This window comes from Pinus tabuliformis, chromosome 5_1, assembly GCF_031772625.1.
Source record: "Pinus tabuliformis cultivar Carrire ecotype Pingquan chromosome 5_1, CPIR1, whole genome shotgun sequence".
Lineage (NCBI taxonomy): Eukaryota > Viridiplantae > Streptophyta > Pinopsida > Pinales > Pinaceae > Pinus > Pinus tabuliformis.
In genome coordinates, this window is record NC_142305.1 from 78,497,536 (window position 1) to 78,521,931 (window position 24,396).

Consider the following 24,396-nt stretch of genomic DNA (forward strand, 5'->3'; position numbering starts at 1 on the left):
CATTGTCCGACCTCAAGGACTTGATCTTTCGACCCGTCTGAGTCTCCACAAGTGCTTTGAACTCCTGAAACCGCTTGAAGACTTCACTCTTGGTCTTCAAAAAATAAATCCAGGTCCTCCTGGAGTGATCATCAATGAATAAGACATAGTACTCATATCCACTCAAGGAAACATGAGACATCCGACCGCTCACATCGGAATGAATCAAATCAAGTATCCCAGTCGCTCTGCTGTCACCGCTGGGAAAAGGGGATTTGGCAAACTTGCCCATCGCACAACCTCTGCAAGTATCAAAGTGATCAGTACTGAAATCTGGCACACCTGTAGTGATCTCCCGCAATGTCCTCAAGGCTCCATGATACATATGTCCCATCCTGCGGTGCCAAATCTCACACAGCTCAGAACTGCTAGCTCTGCTGTCGGTACTACTGCTCAATGCCAAAAGGGGTTGGAATGCAAACTTGTACACCTTTGCATGGCGTACACCTTTCACTCTAGCTGAATCAGCTGGAGTGCCCCTGGGATACATCAACACCTGTCCTCCCCTGAACAGTACGCCATATCCTCTGTCCTCCAAAGCTGAGACGGATATGAGGTTCTTCCTCATCCCTGGCACATAAAGAACCTCTGACACCTTCAAGGGAGGTTTGGACTCCCTCTGAAATGTCACTGTCCCCACCCCGACTGCTCTAACAACTCTGTCATCACCGAGTACTACCTCAATATCACTGCCACTCTCTGAAAGCTCTGAGAAGTACTCACGGACTCCTGTCAAGTGACGTGAAGCCCCACTGTCCACATACCAGATACCTGAAGATGCTCCGCTAATCGAGGGAAAAGCATGCTCCCTCTGAACCTGTGTGGCAGGTGATCCTGCACTAGAGGACTCACACGTAGTGAACGCAAACTCCCGGTCAAAACGACCTGCAAAGTCCTCAATCTCTGCTGAAGCTGCCACGTCCTGGTTCTTCCCCTTCTTCTTCTTCTTCTCCGGACACACAACTGCATAGTGTCCATCTTTTGACAATTCCAACACTTCACCTTGGAATAGTCCTTCTGTGTGTTCCCCTATTTACCTTTACCTTTGCCTTTGCCCCCACCACTGCTTGTGGAAGCCTGCTTCTTCCCTTTGCCTTTCTTGCCTCCTGCCACCAGTGCTACGTCCTCATCCTGCTCAACTGGCTTGGCTGCCCCGAGCTGTCCTTTCCTGATCTCTGTCTGAATACAATCATCCCAAAACCTCTCCCATGTGGGAAGGGTCTCACGTGCACAAACCCCATCAGCAAAGTTCAACCATGAACGGGGGAGGCCACTCACTGCAATACACACCAACTCAGTGGATGGAATGGCCTCTCCAATCGCTGTCAACTCATCTCTCACATTGGTAATCTTTGTGAGATATCCAGCTGCACTATCATTCCCCATCTTAATGTTCTTCAGCTTCTCCTTCAGGACCATCTTCCGGTTCTCATTGGTACTCTGGTAGAGATTGGACAATGCTGTCCACATCTCATGGGCATTGCTCTTTCCTCTCACATGAGGAATGCAATGGTCTTTGATTCCGTCTAGAATCAGCCTCTTACCCTTATTGTTCTTCTTTTTATACTCAGCCAACTGAGTAACATCAGTGGGCACAACAACAGGGTTCTGTGCGGTATGCACCATGATATCCCAGACTTCTGCCTCCTCAAAGATACTCTGCATTCTCTCCTTCCAAACACTGTAATTTGTATGCCCATCCAACCTATCCTCCACCCTCAATGCCAATGACATCCTGCTGTCCTAAAACTGAAAAATAACACTGCTGTAGTAAAGATAAAACTGCTGTTTATGAAAAAATCAGCTTGCTGGAATTTTCTGAGTGAAAAATCAGCAACGGTAATTTTTCTTTTGCTGTCCCAAACTGCCCTTCAGCACTCAAGCTCTGATACCATGTAAAAATTTCTGTTTTCCCACCCCAGTTTTCAGTTTCTCCTTATTTCTCCCATGTAGTTAAATGCCCATTCCCATAACCATACATTTAACAGACTGAAAAAAATAAATATTGCTGAAAACACAAATTCTGGAAATTTTTCAGAATGCTGGAAATTGCAGAATTAAAAATCAGCAATCAAAAACAGCCATTAAAACACATTAAAACACTGATATTTTTGGTCAACTTGACCCTGGAAAAACCCCCTACAACTCTTGGGGAAAACCAGTTTGAGAGCTCTTCTTTATTTCTGAAAATTGCCTTTTTACAGTGAGAATTATTCAGCAAAAAATCAGCAAGCAAATTTACAACTTATCTCCTTTCCCGTGCCTCACAGCAATCTGGAAATTACAGCAAACAGGACAACAATAAATGCTGTACGACCTCCGTTTTGTGTGCAGAAAAATCAGCAAACTGCTCCTCGATTTTTGTGCAAAATCTGCCTTTCACTATGTGCTGAATCAGCTGTACAAATCTGCTCAACTGCTGCCTTGGAATGTGTGCCAAGCTGCTGTCTCCTTCTCCTCCCTGCTCAGAAATCTCTCTTGCTCTCTTGCTCTCCTTCTCCCAATCTGCTCATGAAAGAATGAATGACCTTTTCCTCCTTTAATATAACTCCAAGTGACTTTTGGGTGATCCAAGTGACTTTTGGGTGATCTCTAAATGCACTGGCTGAAATAGATTTAGATCAATGGCTGAGATTAAATGCTCATTTAAATCTCACTTTCTATTTTTTAATTCACCCCACTTTAATAAAGACCCACTTAGTCATTTATTTCCAAAGTCACTTTTCCTTTCTAATTTTTCATTTACTTTATAAAAGTTACTTTAAAATTAGACTTAGTAACTTTATCACTTAAAGTCACTTTTAAATTAGATTTAACTTTATAAAATTATAAAGTCACTTTAGGAGAAAAATTAAATTCTTTTGGACACTTTTCCCTAGGCCAAAGATCAAAGCCTAAGGGAACCACCTGTCCTCCGATACCAAATTTCAACAGATTGTGCTATGATCTTGTGGAAAGATAGAGTTGTTAGTCAAGGCCTTGCTATGTGACAATACTGGTTGATATGATGATAAACAGATGGGTTACCATTCTGACTCTTTTTATGAGAATTCTTCAGATTGAGAAAGACCAAGTACCATTATGAATACCTCCTATAATGACATGTATAATTGTGATTTTATGTATTTAATAAAAAGAAGAAAAATAAAATTATTATTGCAATGCTTGTCTCTTGGGTTTCATGAGAAAGGAATTTTATTTTTAGTTATGGCTCCCATTGTGAGCCTTTAGGATTGGTCATAAAGTCAAATTAAGTCAATGTCATGTATGAAGGACCCTTCTTGGGCATGTTACATTTGTATATGAGTCAATGAAAGTGTCAAAAGGCCCTCCAAGACCAAGCTCAAGCTCCTCTAGCAAGTCAACCTCAAGATGGAGTATTGAACCTACACCAAATGGCATGTCGGCCTATGGGCTAGGAGAAGTCGACTTATTTGAGGGACAAATCACTATATATAGGGCAGCTCGGCCTCCATTTGAAGCAAGAATTTTGGTCAAGCAATCTGCAATAGAAAGAAGAGCGAAGATCACAAGGAGCAGTCTCATAACCAGTGAAGTGAAAGGAAGGGAAGCGCGAAGTTGTTTGGGTCTGTTTTAGGGTTGATATCCATCACACATGCGAAGAAGAGAGGCATCATCTACTGCAAGAAGGACTGAGATACCACAGTCATATTAAGAGGGTAGTTTTTGGAGAAGAACAAGGTGATTCTCAAGCCGAGTTGAAGGAGAGAAGGTCTCCATCTAGAGTGAAGAGAATCAAGGTGTTTCACTCTCATATACCTCAGCTAGGGTTTTTGAATTAGGGCCGAAAGTTGCAGGTTTTTCCCTAGGAATCGAAACTCTAAAAGATAGCCGAGAGGAGGGAAAAATCGAGAAGTTTGACTATCATTAACTCAAGGAAGAAGGAGCTCATCAAGGAATCTTTGTGACTTGGTCTTGGAGAGGCAAATAGGTCAAGGGTCCTGGTCTTGGTATTCGTCAATTGAAGTCTCTATAAGAAGAAGAATTCATTTGGGTTTTCCTCTCAAGTGGGAGAGGTTTTGGTCCTGGCTGATAGCCTACATTCTGTGTCTCTTGTCTCTTTATTGTTTATGCATTGGTAGCTGTTTGATGAAGAAGAACACTATAATAATTTAAGTAAAGAGAAGATCCTAAATTAAAGAAGTAAAAAGAATTCACAAGCATATCATAAGAAGATAAATCACCTAATTGCTATGCCATAGATTTCTCAACATAGGGCAGGTAACAGTGTTGTACGAAACTCCCCCCCCCTCCCATGATCCAAACCAGTAATTGCGTCCCGTACGTATCCGTGGGGGATCCGCCATCGAACCCGCGATTCAGAATATCGGAACTGTAGATCGGGCCGACGAAGACGGTTCCTGGAATCTCGGAACCATGCCAGACCGATCCCCGATTCCAGATTTCCGAACCGCGGATCCAACATTCTCCTTTATTTTTCATTTTCATTCTTTTACTTAAATTTTGAACATTACCATGAATTGACTCAGGATGTTTGAGGTGGTTCCAGCCTCATCGGACTTCATATGGAGAAAATAGAATTTCATATCCTATTCAAAATTCAGCAGACTGAACTGTTTTCAGGAATTTAGGATCAATGGGATTGTGGCATTTCATTAGATTATATCATGTTTGAGGGTATGTGATTAGCTAAGTCACAGGACACGTTCAGGGTCTCATGTCCCGTATTTTCCGTGTCAAACACGAAATGTGCCCTAAAACGTGTCAAAACGTTTTTTTCGTGTCCTCCAATCGAGACACGTGTTTTGGACGTGGCAAAAACGTGCCCTAACGTTTTTGGCTCTTAGGACACGTGTCCCATGAAAAGTGACATTTTAAACCTGCAACATGGTTTATTTTTGGGTTTTTTTTGTCATTGTTCATCGCTGAAGTCGATTTTGCTTGTTGCCGAAATCAAATTTGTTGTGCAATGTGCGGAATTCCATTATATTTGAGCGAAATCCTCACAACTTCACATCAACCTAGACCTAGAGATGTAGGAGACGAGCATTCGCGTGCTTTGTTGAGAGTTTGGAGAACTTAAATTTCCTGTAAGTTGTGTTATAGCCTATGGAACTTAACTTTATTATACACTAGTGACCACCTCCCCGTCATGTGCTCACTGCTCACTACACCTTCAAGGTCTAAAGGGAGAGAAAGCTCGATTAACACTCTGGTCAACAGTGAAGTTTGACCACACAAATTTATAATTTATAAACTACCTTATATGAAATTTGAACATGATCGAACCTATTTGAAGTTAATAACATAAGTTATAACATGAACAATGAACATTGAACTGTGAATATCATTGATGTAGTAAATTACTAAATACTAAATAGTGTAGACTAAATACTAAATAGATATCATCATGATTCATATCTATATGGATCAGACACTATATTTCAGTATTTTTTTATATATATATATATATATATATAAAACGTGCCCCTCGTGTCTTGTTTCCAGGGTTGCTGTGTCTCGTATCGAATACTCGTATTTACGTGTCCTTCGTGTCTCGTGTCATGTGACTTAAGTGATTAGCATTTAGTCAAGAGCACCAAGCCCTATATGTACCCTAGTATTGGTGGTGTTAATTGTTGAACTCCTTTGTCATGCTCTTAGCAAAAAATTACCTTTCAATCAAGTCAAAATCATCGATCAAGCATGTTAAGCTTTTTCTGCTGTATTTTAAGGCTTGGATTATGTAGTTTGATCAAAATTGGGAAATGTTGACTATATCCCTAGACAATCGAGATAGAGGCAAAGGCTAGACAAGAGGAGAAGAATCAAGATTCTAGATGGTTGATGTTCGAATAATTAATCATTAATGTACAATGGATGCCATATCTATCTTGATTTATGTACAAATATGCATGCTTCCATATCTTCTACAACTAATTTGGTATTTTGGATGTTTTTTTAATATAAATGCAAAAAAATTATATATATATATATATATATATATATATATAGTAGACGCTTCCGAGACACTTCGCTTCCTAGATTTTTTGGAAATGATGCTTCTGCGTTCCCGCTTCCAAAAAACGTCCCTGCTTCGTGCAACGTTGGGCAGGTTGGACCCTGCATAAGGTATTGGAGCGTCCTTTTGACTGTAGCTGGTAAATAGGGTGTTGGAGCATCTTTTAGGTTGGAGCTTGTAAAACAGGGCATTGGAGTGTCCCTCTAGTTGCAACTGGTAAATAGGGTGTTGAAGCATCTTTCAGGTTAGATCCTATAAACCAGGGCGTTGGAGCGTCCTTCCAGTTGGAGTTGGTAAACCAGGGGGTTGGAGCCTCCTTCAGTTGGAGCTGAGAATTTTGGAAGTTGGAACTTCTTAATTGATGCAAATCTTTTGAAGACAATATTAAGAAGCGTTCAATGGTTTTTCTCCCAGAAGGGTTTCCACCAATGTTACTTGGGAGTGGGAGCGAAAGCGGGGAGCGGGAGCGAAAACGGGTGCGGGAGCGAAAACGGGTGCGGGAGCGACATTTTCAAAAGCTCCCGGTTTGGGAGCGAATCTCGGAGTGTTTTTTATATAATATATATATTTTTTATATTTTTATATTTTGATACATATATGTCAACAAAAACACGTAGAATGATGAATTAGATATAAAAAACATAAAAAACCATAGATTGAACCATATAACAACAATCATCTAGAAGTTATAATCTTCATCAACCATGTCCACAAGTTAGTAACATAGTAACATACAACATACTGAGTCATGATTCATCAATCTTAAAGTTTCAAGCTTTCAAAATTCAATTTATAACATTTATCATCATTGATCACCAAAGTTGTACTTGTAAGCTAAGTGTAACCATTACAACAAATAATATCTAACATGAAATGAAATGTTATAAAATGAAATGAAACAACTTTCAACTTTCATGAAGCATCATATTCATAATTCATTACTACTGAGTTATAATTGCCAACTTCAAACTTAAATTGTCATATATTGTTTAAGAAAATATCATAATAAATATGAAAGAGTCAATAGTTATAAAAACTACTAGAAACTAGAAAAGACAAGTAAATCTATTATCTATTGCTTATGCTTGGGCCTCTTGCCACAACGAGAAATGTCTAATTTTTTAGTCTTGTTGGAAAATCAGGATCTTTATCATTAATATCACCCTCTAAGCATTAATATCCACAGGTATCTTTGTCACTACCTCTGTATCTGTATAGGGATCTTTGTCATTAATATCACCCTCTAAGCATTAACATAAGATAGAAAAAGCATAGCATGTCAAGTCAAGATTTTGTTTGAGTGATGCCTACATTTTTAGGAGGGTCATGATAGAGGAGTTCGACAACCAATGTCACTAACATCAAGGTACATAGAGGGATTGGTGCTCTTGATTAAATACGAGTTCCATACCCTAATACATGACAAGATTCAATGGAAACAATGCAATCTTGAAATCCTGAAAAACTGATAAGTCTGCTGGATTTTGAATGAAATCTCAAATTCTACTTTTTGCATATGAAATCCAATGAGGTCGGAACCACTCTCAAACATCCTGAGTCGTTTCATGGTAATGTTAAAAATTTAAGTAAAAGGATGCATTTTCATCCTTTTACTTTAAGAATTTAACATTACCATGAATCACATATCAATACTAGGGCCATAGACTTGATCATTAAGCTGCCCCACTAAAAACTTATTTGTTTCTTTGAAAAACAATTGCATTGGAACATCATTGCAAATTTTTTTTTGCAAAAAAGGCAAAACACTCCCGAAAACGCTCCCAAAAAGGCAGGGAGAGATTTTTTTTTAGGGAGCGCGCTCCCGAAATTGCTCCATTTTCGGGATCGATTTCGGGAGCGCGCTCCCAACCTGCTCCCGCCCGGAGCGTGGATTGGGAGGGGGATCGAGGGGGAGGCGCTCCCCCGCAACTATGGTTTCCACCAAAACAATTTGTTGTCTACTATCTTGATGTTTGTGCATTGTTGAATGGTGTTGTTTACCATTCATGTGATTGATTTAAGTTGATCTAATGTTAATGATAGTGAATGCTCTGTGAAGTTAAAAAATACTAGTTGAAGAAAAATACTGATTCACCCTCTCAGTATTTCCAGTGAAGATGACCCCACAGGATTTGATAGTTTCTTTGAGCACCCGAGGAAGTAATAATGGGCAGAATGGAGGCTTTTTACTGATGTTTCCACAGAAGCCTATAAATTGATTCTTCATAAATTCCTGAATTGTGCCTTTGTCTCTTGAAACTGCTATTTTGCAGCTTTGTAATCTGTTATTGGCCCTTCTGATTTCTTCCTGATGTTGACTAGTTATTTCTTTCAGCATGATATATCTTAAGAATATGGGCACATGCTAGTAGAAATGAATGCTAGATGAAAGGGTGAAAGTCCAGTGTTCACAGTGACTGAAAAATGATTTGTTTGGGCAAAGGCTGGAATTAAACAGGCTCTTATAAAGGATGTGGCTAGAAGCAGAGAGTTTTTTATACCAATGTACGAAAGTCTTGTTTGATAACTATAAAAATATGCAATTCAAGTAGGATACTGATGTGATATTTGATGCAACTACTCGTGACATTATAAATAGCATTGAATGGTCTCAAATATGAAAATAAATGTTTTTTGGGAACTTGGTTTTTTAGCTATATATTTTATATTATCTAAGTTACATTACGATTATCAAATTGACTTCTGATAGTTTGGCAATATCACAAGATTTTGAAAAAATTGTGATATAATAGAAATATGGTGGTATATTGCCGATATTTGCAACTCTGAGATTAGTTAGGCCATGTATGGATTTTATGATGACATTATTTTAGGCTTAGGAGGTGCATGATATGTTCACAAATTTGGCTGTGTTTTGGGTTTTCAACATTTTCACTATTTTGTGTTATATCTTAACGTAGCTTGTATGTGTTAGGAATGTAACTTTTTTGGTTGGGTTTTTTGAGAAACATATTCCGAGGTTGAAGGTTGCACTACATAGAGTGGGTTTCCTTCAGCATAGGGTGCAGGTTTGAGGGGTAATTATTCCAAAAAAGCGAAACTTGCACCTGAAGTCTCAAGATATTTAGGGTGAGAAATAAATGGGGAAAATAGTGTTGGCATCCCTTTTTTGTAGTTTTATCAGCACACCATCCTGCACCTGTGTATAGCACACCAACCCCTTTTGTATGCATTACACTAGAACAAAGAGTATTTTGTGCCAGACATATGCTGCGGCAGCGTATTGAATCACACTGTATTTAAGACCTGACGACTAAGGATTTGGTTATATTCAAGTAAAGAGGTGAGAGATATGCTAGAGATTTTTGGCTACTATGTGAGAGACTTCTTAGGGAAAAATCCATGTTGAACTTGGAATGCTTTATTGTGAGATACACACAAGTGTGAACGGGAATACACATGAGGATGAGAATGAGTGCATTCATTCATTCATCGATCATTAGGTGATGCAATGTCTCATTACATACTAAGAGAAGGGAAGTATATTAATAACTCCCAAAAACCTAAACTCATTATTGCATTACTTTAGTCTTAAAATTTAAGACTAAGTGCTAATTAATATGTCTAAGTTCTAATTATGACCATTATTTCTAACATTGCTTTCTTTTGCTGATCTCATCTCAATTGATATACTTTTATTGGTTTCTAGTTGTGCATGTGGGAACTATCTTGAATGCTATCATTTGTTGATTGCCATGATTTCAAGTTGTAGATGCAGTGGAAATTCACTAGGCTTTCAGAATCACTTCAAAGTAGCAAGGGTTTTTGGACACTGAATCTGAAAGTCATTCCTTCTTGAGCAGTTTCAGTCATTTTCCTGGATAACCATAGTGAAATTTAGTTAATCGTCTGCAAACTGCTCTGTTGCTCATTGCTTTCTGCTAATGATTCTTTTCTGTTTGTTGCATACAGGTATCGTGACCCAAAGACAGGATTGCCATATGCAACAAAGGAGGCTTTCAAAATCATTCGAGAAAGGTGGAGGTTTTGAAAACTCTATTATTTATTTATGGATTTTGAAATTTGTTTAATTTTGCATTCCAACAGATTTTTAAACTCTCAGATTGGGTCAATGATGTTTCTTTGGAATGGGGGAAAAGGGAAAGCTTAAAATTCAATATGAAGTAGTGATTTTGTTGTCGCTCAAGTCAAATTGATCCACTGGAGATACTAATTTGTGTTCAACTGAGATCATGTGTTAAATTTGTTCCTGCCTTGACTCTGGAGTTGGTTGGCCTTAAATGCTAACCATGTATGTCATACAATGTTTGCTGGAAGGTTTAGCCTCCTACCTTTAGGGGCTTATCTATGTTCAGGTTATCACTCAAGTTAAATATAATTGGATTTTGTGATACGACTGGCAAGATTGTCATTCTGATGCCTTGGATGGTCCCTTGGTCCTATGGGCTCTGCTGATACAATTTTGGGTTACATTGGGAACCAAATCGTGATTAACTGAAGAGTCCCATTTGTTATTTAGACAATTATATATGTTCCCAAGCCTTTTTTCTATAGGCATTCAATTATTTTGATTGAAATTTAAAAAAATCTATTATAAGAACGTTTTAAACTTCAATACTAGGAAATGAAGATAAATAGGTATTTGTACTTGATGTTGATAACAATGCCTTAAGCTTTATAAGACATAATTAAGGGGCGTTCAGGCAAATTGTTAAATGATTTGGCTGAAAAGAATGGTTATGTCACTGGATCGCTGAGTTTTTGTAGGCAGATGACTTAGAAGTCAGCACTGATTTCAGTGAAAACATGTTACAGTTTATCTTTTCAACATTTTTGCATAAAAGGACTGTGCTCCCAAAATCATTGGTTTACATCACTATAGGCAATACTAAACTATAAGCATACAGGTGACTGTGAGCTAACTTGTTCCGGACTTCACCTTTATTTCTTAGCTATTCAGTTGAAAGGTTTAGGGGCTAATTTTTGTGAACTAGCTATTTTTTGACAAATCCTCTAAAATAATATTTGTAAAGAATAAAATTTGGAGTTGCCTATAGTGCGACTTTTTGGAGTTTCCGGTGCCAAAATCCGGTGCAAAAATTTGAGGTGAAATCTTAATTTGTGTTAAAAACTAGTTTTTTGACTGTATATATGGATTCAGCACCATGAAAAACCCCTAGGGCACTTCTATTGTGCAGGGTTTACCATCAATCTTGTAATTTCAATGAATTCTTGGCGGATTTTAGAGAAATTAGACCAGAAAGTTCCACTGGAAAATCTTCCAATAAGTCGCACTAAAGACAACTCCATAAAATTCACTCTTACACTTTGCCCTAAATTTCATGTAAATGTTCAAAAAATATTACATTTCAGTTATATATTATATATTAAATATTTTTGGCATAAATTTTTGCTTCTCCGATGAGGATGGTACACCAATAATTAATGAGATATGAGTACTATATATATATATATATATATATATAATTACTAATTCTAAGACAATCACTTATGACAGGAGAGGAGAGGGTGCGTGGAGGAGTTCTACCTAGGTTTTAGCCAAAAGTAGCTCCCATTCCCCAAGGAATCTGTTGGCCTCACTGACCTGCCTTATTAATAACAAAAAATACCCTCCCTCCCCCGAATTGCAGAAAAGGAAATAAAGCACTTAGAAAGTCTTTACAAGGAGCCATGTGAACTGAACAACAATGTTGTCTACTCTATGAAGTTTGTTCTGAATCACTAATTTTCTGGCCTGATCTGCCAGTAGAAATGTAGGATCCATCTCAAGTGATTCCATTACTAGTCCCAATGAATACAACTGTTTGCACTAATTCTAATTCTGACACTTTAGCAGAGGAAGTTTAATGATAGACAAGTCTTTTGTGATTGTCCGTGAATATAGACATGACATATAATAATAAGTTCGGAAACAATTTGTTGACAAAGTGAAATAATTTCTTGTTACATATCTAGAGGAGAATTCACGACTACAGGTGTATGCTCTCAAGATTTTCATGCCTTTGTCTTTTCAGGTTGCCAGGTTGTCAGAGTCCTTTTATACCCTACTTGAGAGACACATAATTTCTGTTATCCATTCAGTGTCGTGTCATTGCCTGTAAATATGACCAACAATTGTGCAGCACCATTGGCTTTATAGTTAGTTGGGTGGAAATCTTTTCGTATTTCAGCATTACCATACATGATACGTATGCATTGTTCCTGAGAAAATGATGGATATTCTATCCTGTGATTCATTAGCTGCTGGAAAGAGTTGGTTATCTACTAAGATTCTCTTGGGTAGCATCTGGATAAGTGGATAGTGAGAGTTTTTACTCCAACTTTCAGTTGGGTTGTTAGATTTATACCTTTTTTTTCGATATGGTTGTATGTCAAGAGAGTTGTAAAGGAATAGACTTTTTTTGAATTGGTTTTAAATGACAATGTTATGTAAAAATTAAGTATTAATTATCTCTGTAATGATTAGTTAAATCACGCCCATTCACCAAGAGGCTCCTGAGGCAGTATTAAGCGAGGGGCCTCCCACAATTGTATCATCATTCAATCATTCATAAATATAAATATTCATGTTCTGTCAAATTAAAAAGCTTGTACGCTCCATGTGGTATCAGAGCCATTGAATCCCCCTGCCTGTGCTGGTTTCACCATCCATTCCATACTTCCGTCACACCCTCACCATCGCTGGTCCACATCCGCTGTTCCCTTACCACTCGTTGACCCTGTCAAACTCTAGATTTTTCCATTCTACCTGTGTCTTCCGCTGTGTATCCTCACTCGATCCTCCACCCTGATGTTGCTCTTTCCATCCCTGCACCAGAGTACCACAAAACCAATTGTTCCGTCACCCCTCCGTTCAGCCCTGTCCCTGTCGGCCTTAACTCCCGACCATATATAACAGTTGACCCCTTCCCCAACACTGACCGCCACCTATCTGTGCTCTGTCAGCGAGGGTGTCTGTCAGTGGAGGTAGCATAAGACAACCGCCGCCTTTTTGGGGACACGGCCAAGCAACGTGACCAATCACTTAGTTTTGTAACTCGTATGACTATATAAATTATATATCATAAGTTATATAATTAATATAAGTTAATTTAATTAATTATATAATTGCTTTAATTAATTTAATTATATAATTAATTAATTAAAAAAATTATAGTATATATATATATATATATATATTAGTGTCAAATTAAGATGGATAAATATACTCCACCTTAGACCCACTCAATGTCTTCATCAATGTCGATGGTTGATTTCAATAAAAGATTGTTAGACCTTGAAACTAAGGTGACAGACATGGCGAAAAAATCGAGGCACTCCAAGATACAACAGAGAGAATAGAGAGTGAGCTTGAACAGAACCATAACGAATTTAAAAAGGATCATGCAGTCCTTTAAGATAAGATGGATCAAGCAATGGTATTATTGACCTGTATTTGTGACAAAATGAAGATTACACCCAATCAAATACCCTAGTATAATGACGCTACTCAACATCTCAATTCTCCAGATTCGTCAAACTCGTCAAACTCACATGAGATACCCGAGTCTCCAAAGACATCTTCCATGCCTAATCAAGAAAATAGTAATACGAATTTTCAAAATAAGCAGCTCTGGAATCCATACACAAATATGCCGTTTTCAAATCAATACCTCTTCTTCGCTTCGTCGATAGTTACATATCAATGAAGAACAAAACTGAGCTATCCAAATTTGACGATAACGAAAAATGCAGCGTTGCTTGGCTCAATAAAGAAGAAGAATATTTCGAGATTTACGGTATTGACAATGATGACGAAAAGATCAGGAATGCTTCCATGCAAATGGAAGGTGAAACATATAATTGGTATATGGGGTGGAAAAAGACGACACTTGCTATCAGTTGGAGGAAATTCAAAAATGTGTTCTTTAAAAGGTTCTGAGGTGTCAAGGAAGAAGAGTTATTCTCAACACTCACTAGATTGCAACAAAAAGCAGATGTGGACAAATACACTTGAGAATGGGAAACTTTAGCTATGCCAATACCTGGATTATCAGAAACCCATTTCATTCAATCGTACTCCACGGGACTTAAACCCCATCTCTAGGCTGAGCTCGAGCTTCATGACATCACTTCTATAGAGGTAGCCAGATAGAAGGCAAAAGCTACTGAAAAGAAACACGAAAAAATGCAGTGGCTGAAGGTTGAAAGAGTATGAGACGAAGATTTTCCGAAGCTACGAACACGATTAATACAAAATATGTTCCACCACATCTTCATGAAGGAGACAAAACTAATTTGGAAATGCAAAGAATTAAAGAAGGTAAATGCAGATGTTGTGGCGAAAAATGGGACTCGAGACACAAATGTGCTAAACGGAAAGAAACCAATAACCTGTACACATATGAAGCAACCAATGATTTGTACCATAAAGAATCAAACGTAGAAGAAATTGAAGATTCACCACAATTTTCTCCAGAAGTAGATGATGAGAGTATTCTGCAGGGATCATTATCGACCATGACAGGTATATCACAACCCCAAACATTAAAATTAAAAGGACATATCAAGAATAACTATGTAGTGGTTATGATCGATATCGGTAGCACCCACAATTTTTTGGACTCAACCATGGCGAAAAGACTCAATATTTCCACATTTCCCATGCACAACATGAAGGTTATGGTAGCTGGCGGTAAGAAAATTGAAAAGGTATGGAAATGCCATAAAGTCAAATTGCATATTCAAGACTATAATCTAGAATCTCCGTTCTACACTGTACCATTAGGAGGAATGGTTGTGGTCTTAGATATCCAATGGCTACAAACCCTAGGCACTTCCTCTGCCAACCATTAAAAATAATTGATAAAATTTAAATGGGAAGGGCAGAAGTACAAGTTATATGGATTCCAGCCACCTGAGTATCAAGTTGTATCATCATCCCAGAGGATGAAAATGATTCAGAAGGGAGCACTAGCTTATGTAGTACAGTGTCATCAATTAGAAATGTTAACTTCAAATTTGGTCAATGAAGAAACACGAGAAGTCCAAGAGCTAATTCAACAGCACGAAAACGTATTCCAAGAAATATTAATAACTGGTGGGAAGTAGGTTCTCCATACGAACAGACCATAATAGTTTCCAGTACCTCCTCCAACAAAAAACACTTTCTAAAAAACAACAAAAGTGGATTGAAAAATTTGCTACTTTTGACATGGAGATATTACATAAAAGGGGAAAGGACAATGTAGTGGCAGATGCTCTGTCTAGGAAAGACGAAGAACCATCATTACTTGCAGTTTTGGTTGTTGTTCCAGAGTGGCTTAATGAGATTCGAAGTGAATATGCAAAAAATCCAGAAACAAGTGCCATAATCAATAACCTTCCTCAAAATTCAAAATTTGAATGGAAGAACGATATTCTATGGTACAAAGGAAGAATTTATTTGAATTCAAATTCCAAGTTTAAAGCCAAGATTCTCAAGGAGTCACATGATTCACTGTCAGCTAGACATGTAGGGTTCTTTAAAACCTACTATAATGCACGCTAGTCATTCTTTTGGAAGGGAATGAGTAACGATATTCAGAAATATGTAGCAGAATGCAATAAATGCCAGAGGAATAAAAATGAAAATATTATGACACCTGGACTACTTCATCCTTTAAATATCCCGAATCAAAAATGGGAAGAAATATCAATGGACTTTATCGAAGGTTTACCTATGTCTAAGGGTAAGGATAAAATCCCTATAGTAGTCGACTTACTCACCAAGTATGTTCATTTTATTGGAATGAGGAAATCAGACTTAGCAAAACAAATCGCTGAGATATTTTGCAAAAATGTTTACAAATTACATGGATTTCCCAAGGTCATTGTGAGCGATAGAGATGCCAAATTTAAGGGTAATTTTTGGAAGGAATTTTTCAATCATATAGGAACCTACCTCAACATGAGTTCAACCTACCATCCTCAAACAAATAGCCAAACAGAGGTTGTCAATAAATGTTTAGAAGCCTACCTACGATGTTATGCCACAGACAAACAAAATAAGTGGGTTCAATGGTTACATCTCGCTGAATGGTGGCACAATTCAACTTATCACACGTGAGTGAAAATGACTCCATTTCAAACTTTGTACAGTTACGAACCTCCGAAATGGAAGGACATTGCTGTCCTTGTCTTGATGATGAGCCACACTGGTTGTTCGAAACGCGTCGACAAATGTCTCTCTTTATGTGATTTACGCCGAAGTTCTACTTATAGACATTGCTGTCATCGAGACAATACTTCCAGCTGTTAAAAACTAGTTAGAAGAAACTCAAAAAGTCATCCAAACTTTTAAAGAAAATCTACATAATGCAAGAAATTGTATGAAGCGACAAGCTGATCAAAATAGAACAGAGAGAGAATTTGATGTTGGAGAATGGGTATTTGCTAAACTTCAACCTTACAAGAAGTTATCCTTAAAACAAAAGGAAAAAACAAACTGGCTCCAAGGTTTTATGGACCATACCAGATCGACAAAAAGATCAGACAAATAGCATACAGTTTCAGCCTTACTAATAAAAGTCATGTTCACAACGTTTTCCATGTATCCTGCTTTAAAAAGGCACTTGGTGAACATCAATCAGCACAAACAACACTTCCATCTTTAGATGATGAAGGAAGGGTCATTCTAGAACCAGAAGGCATCATCTCCATCAGGGAAAAGAAGCTGCGATCTCGAGTAATCAAAGAATACCTGATCAAGTGGAAGGACTTACTAGAAGAAGAAGCTTCTTGGGAGTCTGAACTGTTTCGTCAACAACATCCGTCGTTACGTATGCCGAGGACAAAACATCTTTTCAGGGGAAAGGCAATGTTATGTAAAAATTAAGTATTAATTATCTCTGTAACGATTAGTTAAATTAGGCAAAAGGGCATGATCAAAGATCACGCCCATTCACCAAGAGGCACCCGAGGCAGTATTACCCCAGGGGCCTCCCACAATTGTATCATCATTCAATCATTAATAAATATAAATATTCATGTCTCTCAATTAAAGAGCTTGTATGCTCCAGACAATTGCCATTGTAATATCATCAGCTATTGCAATGTTCATATTTTTGCACTAACAGCATCTATGTTTATTTATTCTCCCATGTGAACATCAATCTGTAAACGTTTAATAAACAGGCAAGGAGAGTTTTGAATCAAGTTGGAGTCATAAGCAAGCAGCGGTGACTGTTTAAAGCAATCTGAAAATTGCACAAATCAAAGGGAAGAAAGATGAGGCTAAAATCATCACAAGTTTGATATCTGTGCCTTAGCAGCGTCTTTGTTTATTCTCACTCATATGAGAAGCAACCTGTAAACCTTTCAGTCAACAGGAAAAGACAGTTTTGTAGCAAGTTAAAATGGGACAATAAGCAGTGAGGACTGTTTGAATCAATATGAAAAGCGTACAAAACAAAAGGAAAATATATGAAGGCTAAAATTGTTTTTCTTGTCAAATATGCCTATCTTTTGTTTATGAATTGTTTTAGCAAGTAGGGATTTTCAAAAGGGAAAAGTAAGGAAATGGAATTTTGTACACATTGTGTTATACGTAGATTTACAGTGATCATGTTAGCTAGTATTTATCCAAAACGAAAGCTATATATAAACCTGCATGTCCTGAATCTGTATGGGTTTGAACAAACAGAAAATTGTACTCAAGAGATATTAAATTTCATTAAGTGCTCAATACCGAGTAGAACATGGAGAAAGGTCTATAGACATACTCTGGAAATCATATGGTGTACATTTTTCAATGGGTTAAGGAAGGTAGGTTGAACGAAGGAATGCCTTCCCTTGTATATAATAATTAAGAGTGAGATATTAATACAAATAATGGAGGGATTTTAGTAAGAATGGATATTGTCTTCCTTCCTTTTTATGTAGTCCCTCTTATTGATCTGTAACATTAATATCTTTTATGTCTTAGATTATGAGGATTTTTATCTGTCTGAATGTATCTTGTTTTAACTAGGTTGGTATATTTCATGCAGGTTTTTAGAAGTGAACAAGCGCGGAGACGACATCGATATGGTAGAGATGGGCCCACTGTTTTCTACAATATCAGGGCAAGGATTTGTCAAGAAAGGGAAAAGGTCAAATGCTCGGAGGGCAAGGTCATCTTCTTGTCAACAGAAGATGGATGAGCTGCAGTTACAGTCAGGGGAACGACTCTTGTCTTCATGTGTGGAGAGAAATGAATCAAGGATTACAGCACCTGATGTTAGAAATGATTTACAGGTGAATGGTGAATCACACTTGTCTAGATCCCCGCGATCATCAACATTTTTGCAACCAAATCATGCTGAGTCTTATGATCTTGCCTCAGATGCCAAAATGTTTACTAAAGAAAGATATATATTAACACCACAGGCTGGAGGATCAACCACCACATCTAGTGTTGTACCAGTGCCAGGGCCGGAGACAAGACAGGAAGCTTCTTTGGAAGATTTGGATTTGGGTTTAAGACTTGGTACCAATTCTTCAAAGGAGCCAATGACATCAAGTCTCAAGAATCTCAAGCTATAACATCTGATGATCATAATGAGAGTGTACTGTCACTTTGTTGACCTTGAGTTTCTCTGGCAATTTGTCCTCACTCCAGTTTCTCAACAGGAGTATGATAACTTTCAGAGTTTGCGCAGGGCAAAGCTGCCATCTAGAATGCAAGTTCCAGTTGAAAATGAGGATACAGTAATTGATGAAGTGACTAGAGAGCTCCATTCGTTCTTATTTATTCTAAAATTGTTGAAAATTGGAACAGAGAAGAACTTTACATGTGGGCCGGAACCAACATGTGTTCCTTGCGAAAGTGGTCATAATTGTTGATAGCAATGTCCCTGGGTAAATATAGTGTATGGAATTGGTTAATGAGATTATAAATTATAATTATATGATCTTATAAATTACAAATTACGTCTTTTTGTAGTTGCAATGTTCATATTATTTAACAGAATATCCAATTCTATTATTCAAAGGAATAGAATTCACTACTTGCCATTATGAGTTGGCAAAGAGATTGAATCAGCAATATTAAGATGCTATGTGAAATGACATTAAAATGCAAGTCGGCTGTACCATTACATTGTTGATGGCATTAAAAATGTTTCTAGACCCTGGGTGTCCTCTAATCGTTTCTTTTGGTTTATTTCGCTTCATTTGTGAAACAATGAATAATGATTAAAATGGGTTAACATGAGATAGCCACTGTGGAGAGCACGTTAAGCTTTTTAGCCTTTCAGTCAAAACAGGCATTTCCAGTGCTCTCTAAATCAAAATATGCATTTCTCTAAATCAAAATATGCATTTGAAAGTTACTCTGTAGGATCATTTCTTACAAACTATCTTTCACTATAACTTGTACTCTCTTCTTTATAGACACCTTTCTCTCTTCTTTATGAACCTTACGACAAACTTACACAAATAGGTACCATCACCCCCTTGCAAATTTAATCACTCCTCAAGCTTGTTGATATATAAACCAAAAAAGGTAGGAGACAGTGGGCAACCTTGCTTGATCCCGATATCGCTTCTAAAACTTTCAGAAATGACTGCTGAAGTTCTAATTTTGACTTTCACCTCTTTATAATCCTATGCACAGTTGCTCTCTGTTAAACACACATGGGAGCAAGAACAATATGGAAGATAATCAAGAGAGTACGATTTTTATTAACAAGAGATATACATTTATAGTACATTATGTGACCGTTGGGTTTCACATCCCAAGGTCTCTTGGACTCTTTTTGTCTATTCAGCTTCCACACTAACCCATTTAGAATTAGGTGTCCAACATTCCCCCTCCTTAATCCGAAGGGTTATGTATGAGTCGAAGAAGAGAGCTGTAATACAAAATGTGCAAAAATGCATGGCAGCACTAGGTTGAATGTGCTCTCTGAAATGTTGGTATAAAGGGCGGTGGTTTAAGGATGACCACCAACACTGGAACGCTTAGTGCAGTTCCCGGAACTCTTCCAAAACTGGCAAGAAACTGAAGTCTTCTGCTAGAGGAAGTGCTCCTATTGTTTTAAAGAGGGAAACCTTCAACCATGAAAGGGAGGTCTCACCCCGCATAAAAGGGAAAACTTCAACCTGAAAAGGGAAGTCTCAACCTGTGATGGTTTAAGGATAACCAACAACTCTGGAATGCTTAATGCAATTCCTGGAACTCTTCCAAAACTGGCAAGAAGCTGGAGTCTTCTGCTAGAGGAAGTGTTCTCAATTGTGTTCTTGGAATTCTTCCAAAACTGGCAAGAAGCTGAAGTCTTCTGCTAGAGGAAGTGTCCCAGATTGCCAACGGAAGGCATGTTCACGGACATCTTTGTCTCTGGCTACAACTCTGAAATTGGTGTGGCAGGTTGTGGCTCAGGCTCGCTTGATGTGACTTTGAAGCTTGTAGATGACCATCATTTCCTCCCTGTCAAATACAAGGTGAGATGATGGAGGAAACTCAACTGCAAGACTGTTCAATACTCTGGAACAAGTTCTAACATGTGTTTGGAATATTTTCTTGGCTATTGATGCCCATTGCCAAGAAGCGATCCATCCAAGATGAATCTTTGTTCTTGCAGGTTGTTTGTTTCTGAAGCATTTGTGTGAAGAATCACTAGTTTTATGACAGTGCTTACATGGATGAAGATCAAAACAATGATCTTTCAAATGGCCAACTCGGTCACAGTGTTGGCATTTCACAATCTGTTGTTGTTGTTGTTGCTATGGAAGAGGGGCAAAATCTGGAACAGCTGAAGCTGAACTATCATGAGGAGCAGGTGAACTGTCATGAATGAATCCAACGCTCTGAAACTGAATGGGCTTGGCGTAGCCTGGAATATGAAAGGACAAGTCCTTGTCATATCCAAGACCAGTTCTGTGCTTGTTGTGGACAAGTTGTTCCCAAGGTCTGATGATGTGCTTGGGAAGTGCAGATTGAGTTTCTGCATCTGCATGTACAATTGTTGCTTTATTTGAATGAACAGTAACATTATTGACTTGCCGCTGATGGGTGGTTGTCTCAATGTTCTGAACAAAAACAGGTTCATAATGATGTCTATTTTGATGTAGCTCTTCTTGTTGTAGCTGTGATTCAAGCTGCATAAAATCAATCTTTTCCTGTACATCTTGTAAACAACTATGAATATCGGTGAGAAAATCCTTGCTGATTTTGACTGTATTATTCATAGTAGAGAGTATTAGATTGTCCACTAACTCTAATATTGCACCAATTGGAGCCATTTTTAACTTCAAAAAATAGTAAAACAATGAGGAAAAGATGGACACCAATTGCTCTTTTATATAAACTTATGGCAACAACTTCAAATCAAGTTCAATAACAATCTCTGATATGAACAACCTTTAAGAAAATACACCAATTCGATCTACAAAGGATTGGCTTGAAACAATTTCCACTGAACTCCTAAATAATGCCAAATTGCTGCAACTTTAAAGAATATAAACAGTCCCCAATTCTTGTGAACATTGAACTCTGTAATTTCCAAAAATCCCCAGCATAATCACTTTCAAAGCAGAAATGATGGCTATCAAAAGGCAATACCCTTGTGGATTATCTTCCAATGCATTTACATAACACTTCAATGCTTATGCTACTGTCCAAGCCATATATATATATATATATATATATATATATATATATGCACGACAGTCAACAAAATGTTTAACGCACATAAGACACCAATGTTTTTTTTTTTTCTCGTTAATACTATGCTATTCTATTATATACATGAACAGGAAAACAATTACAGTCATTGAGTCATACTGCCCAAGGCCATGGATGGCACTTTGGATTGGAGGTTACCAGAAAGAGCAGCCCACGCAGGGGCACCGCAACTGAGACAAACCGCCCGCGCAGGGGCTCAAAAAGGAAAAAGGAGACCTTCATTAGGAACCCGCGCAGGGGCTTCAAAAACCATTCAACAAGATTTCTTTTGAACCAAACATAAACAGCAAAAACAAACAGTAGGCCTAAGCAGACATAGCAAAACATGGGTGAACCTGAGCAGCGTCTGAGAGAGTGATGCTGAGCAAGAGGACGGCTAATCGTCCGGCTCCTCCTCGATAATTGGGTACCAGCCATAGTCTTCAGGGAGAGGGTCCGGTTCTTTCTTGTCCCCCGCTGGAGAAGGCACTGCCTGAGACGGAGGTGGACTAACAGCACGCTTTGGAGCAGCCTCTGGCGATCCCTCGACGTCCCTTGAGCTTCCTGCCTGGTGCTTCTTCTTGCTGGGGTGATCCTCGCTCTCATCCTTCGGTTCCTCAAGGAAAAGGACCGAGACATGGGCGTTGATGCGGGAATTCTCCTGGGAGCTACTGAAAGAGAAGACGGCCGTGCCAAACGCAGGTAGAGGTGCCGAGTCCGGTTCTGGGCTACTAGAGTCCAAGAATTGGCTCGCTTGAATGGGATGGGCTTCTGCAACTCTATGGCAGAGGCATCAACAGCAGCGTGATTGGGGTGATGCCTCGGAGGGGCGTGAAGACCCGCCTCGGCTAGTGCCTCGACGGCTGAGAAGGCGCTGTCGTGGCCTAACCATTTTCCCACAGATAACCGGGGGGAAGAACAGAACAGAAAGGGAGGAATTGGGGAGACTGAAGCGCCCGCCACCCGCTCTTTCCGCCTGGAAGCCGCAGTCACTTGACAGAGGAATGGCGTGAGCAGTAGCTCCGCGAACCATAAACACAGCAGATGCACACTTCCTAAACCATGAACCAGGCTCCAGTTTCTGAGCTCGAACCAACATAATGCGATCCACCCCCTCACCATTTTTAACCTCCTCAGCATTTCCTCGAACTCTACAAGCCATAACTGCGCTCTGAGATCGCACCTGAACCCCGGACAATGCATTGAAATGCCGTCCCAGAACCCACGCTTATAATCTTCGGCGGCGGATCGCATTGAATGCCTGTCTCAGGCATGAGGCCACACATGGCCTCCATGTGGCTCCTCGCCTTCGACCATGGTGTCACCCGCATCCAGGGACGCAACATCTCTTTGGACCAGCCTAGCGAAGTCCTGAGCCTGGGCATTATTTGGTATAATGGCCGTGGTTCCAGTAAGGAGAGTGTGTTCATTATCTGCTCCTATGTTAGCTAAGAGGTCTGCGACCTTGTTGCCCTCTCTTTTTGTGTGATTGAATGTGAGGGCTCTGTTGCTACGGAGAGCTTGTTCGATGGCTTCTAGTCGGGCTGCGAGCCTCCAGCTCTCTGCGATTTTTTTTGCTTGTGAGCCATTTTGCATTCTCTTGGCCATGTTTATGAGAATCTGAGAGTCTCCTTCCACGATCAAGGGTTGGAGATTGAGATTCCAAGCGAGAAGGAGCCCTTGCCATAAGCCTTCAAGTTCAGCCGAGTTGTTGGTGTCCCAACCCAAGTATCCGAAGTATATCTGCAGGGGAGTGCCTTCGTGATTCCTCAGAATACCTCCAAAACCTGCCATGCCAGGGTTACCTTTGGAGGCCCCATCAAAATTGAGCTTATAAGAATGCTTAGGAGGGGCGATCCAAGTGCCTTTGTTTGTGTTGCTGCTTTTGGAGGTGCTGATCTTGTGTAGATTCTGAGGTAGGAGCAGTTGCCAGTTGCTTAGAATGCCTTTCTCGACGTCTAGAGATGGAAGATCATCCTGGATCCAGGAGTGGAGCAGCAGCGTTTCGTTGAGGTTCCCACGGAGTCTGGTCCAGATGTCTTCGATCGTAGAGCGCTGATTTTTGAATATACGTTTATTCCTTTCCTTCCATATACCCCATAGGATAAGACCAGGGAGCAAGTTCCACAGACAGTTGAGTAACTCGCTCTTATAAGGATTCTGCGGCCATTGTCTTAGGGAGTTGATTATGTCGTTCTCTGTTCTGCATCTTTTTTGACATCTGAAGCTAGCCTTTTCCCATAGCTGATTTGCTAGGGGGCAGGTGTCCAGGAGGTGTTGGAGCGTTTCCTCATTTTGATTGCAATTGGGACAGATCGATGGTCCATGAAAATTTCTTCTTCTTAGCTTGTCCCAGGTGAGGATTCTTTTGTGGCTAACCAACCATAGGAAGTAAGAGACTTTGGGCCAGGATCCAAGACCCCATATTTTGCTCCAGATAGGATCAGAAGGGGTGGTGATGTTGCATAAAATCTTGTAGGCCTCAGAAGTAGTAAAGTCACCCTTTGGTCGGTATCCCCATCTTAGGATGTCATTGCCTTCGTCGTGTCTGATGCTTCTTTTTTCGAGCTCCTTCTCCAATTCCTCGATGTCCTGTAGGTTTGTGATGGTTATTAACTGATTACCCTATTTCCATTTCCTGAATCCGTGCTCCGTTTCCTGCACCCAGTAATGATGGATCTTTTCT

General features: G+C 39.1%; 2 protein-coding genes across 3 annotated transcripts in view; one reads left to right on the top strand and one right to left on the bottom strand.

The window, feature by feature from the left end:
* The window catches only part of SWC2 (DNA binding protein SWC2), a 271,223-nt gene extending 252,373 nt beyond the window's left edge, over positions 1–18,850 (top strand). Inside the window, exons 11-12 of one of the 2 annotated variants that reach the window (XR_016260632.1) lie at positions 9,977–10,042; positions 18,055–18,223. Coding sequence is in view for 1 of the 2 variants with exons in the window: in XM_089431761.1 (XP_089287887.1) it covers positions 9,977–10,042; positions 18,055–18,589 (601 nt within the window). In the remaining variant the exon portion in view is untranslated. Of the gene's footprint in view, positions 1–9,976; positions 10,043–18,054 lie in introns of both variants that reach the window. The other variant, XM_089431761.1, reaches the window with a different exon arrangement.
* A 4,126-nt stretch (positions 18,851–22,976) lies between these two features.
* LOC149163524 (uncharacterized) lies at positions 22,977–23,504 on the bottom strand. The gene has a single exon (XM_089429156.1). It carries the CDS (start codon positions 23,502–23,504, stop codon positions 22,977–22,979), a length of 528 nt encoding a protein of 175 aa, XP_089285282.1.
* Between the last annotated feature and the right edge of the window lie 892 nt (positions 23,505–24,396).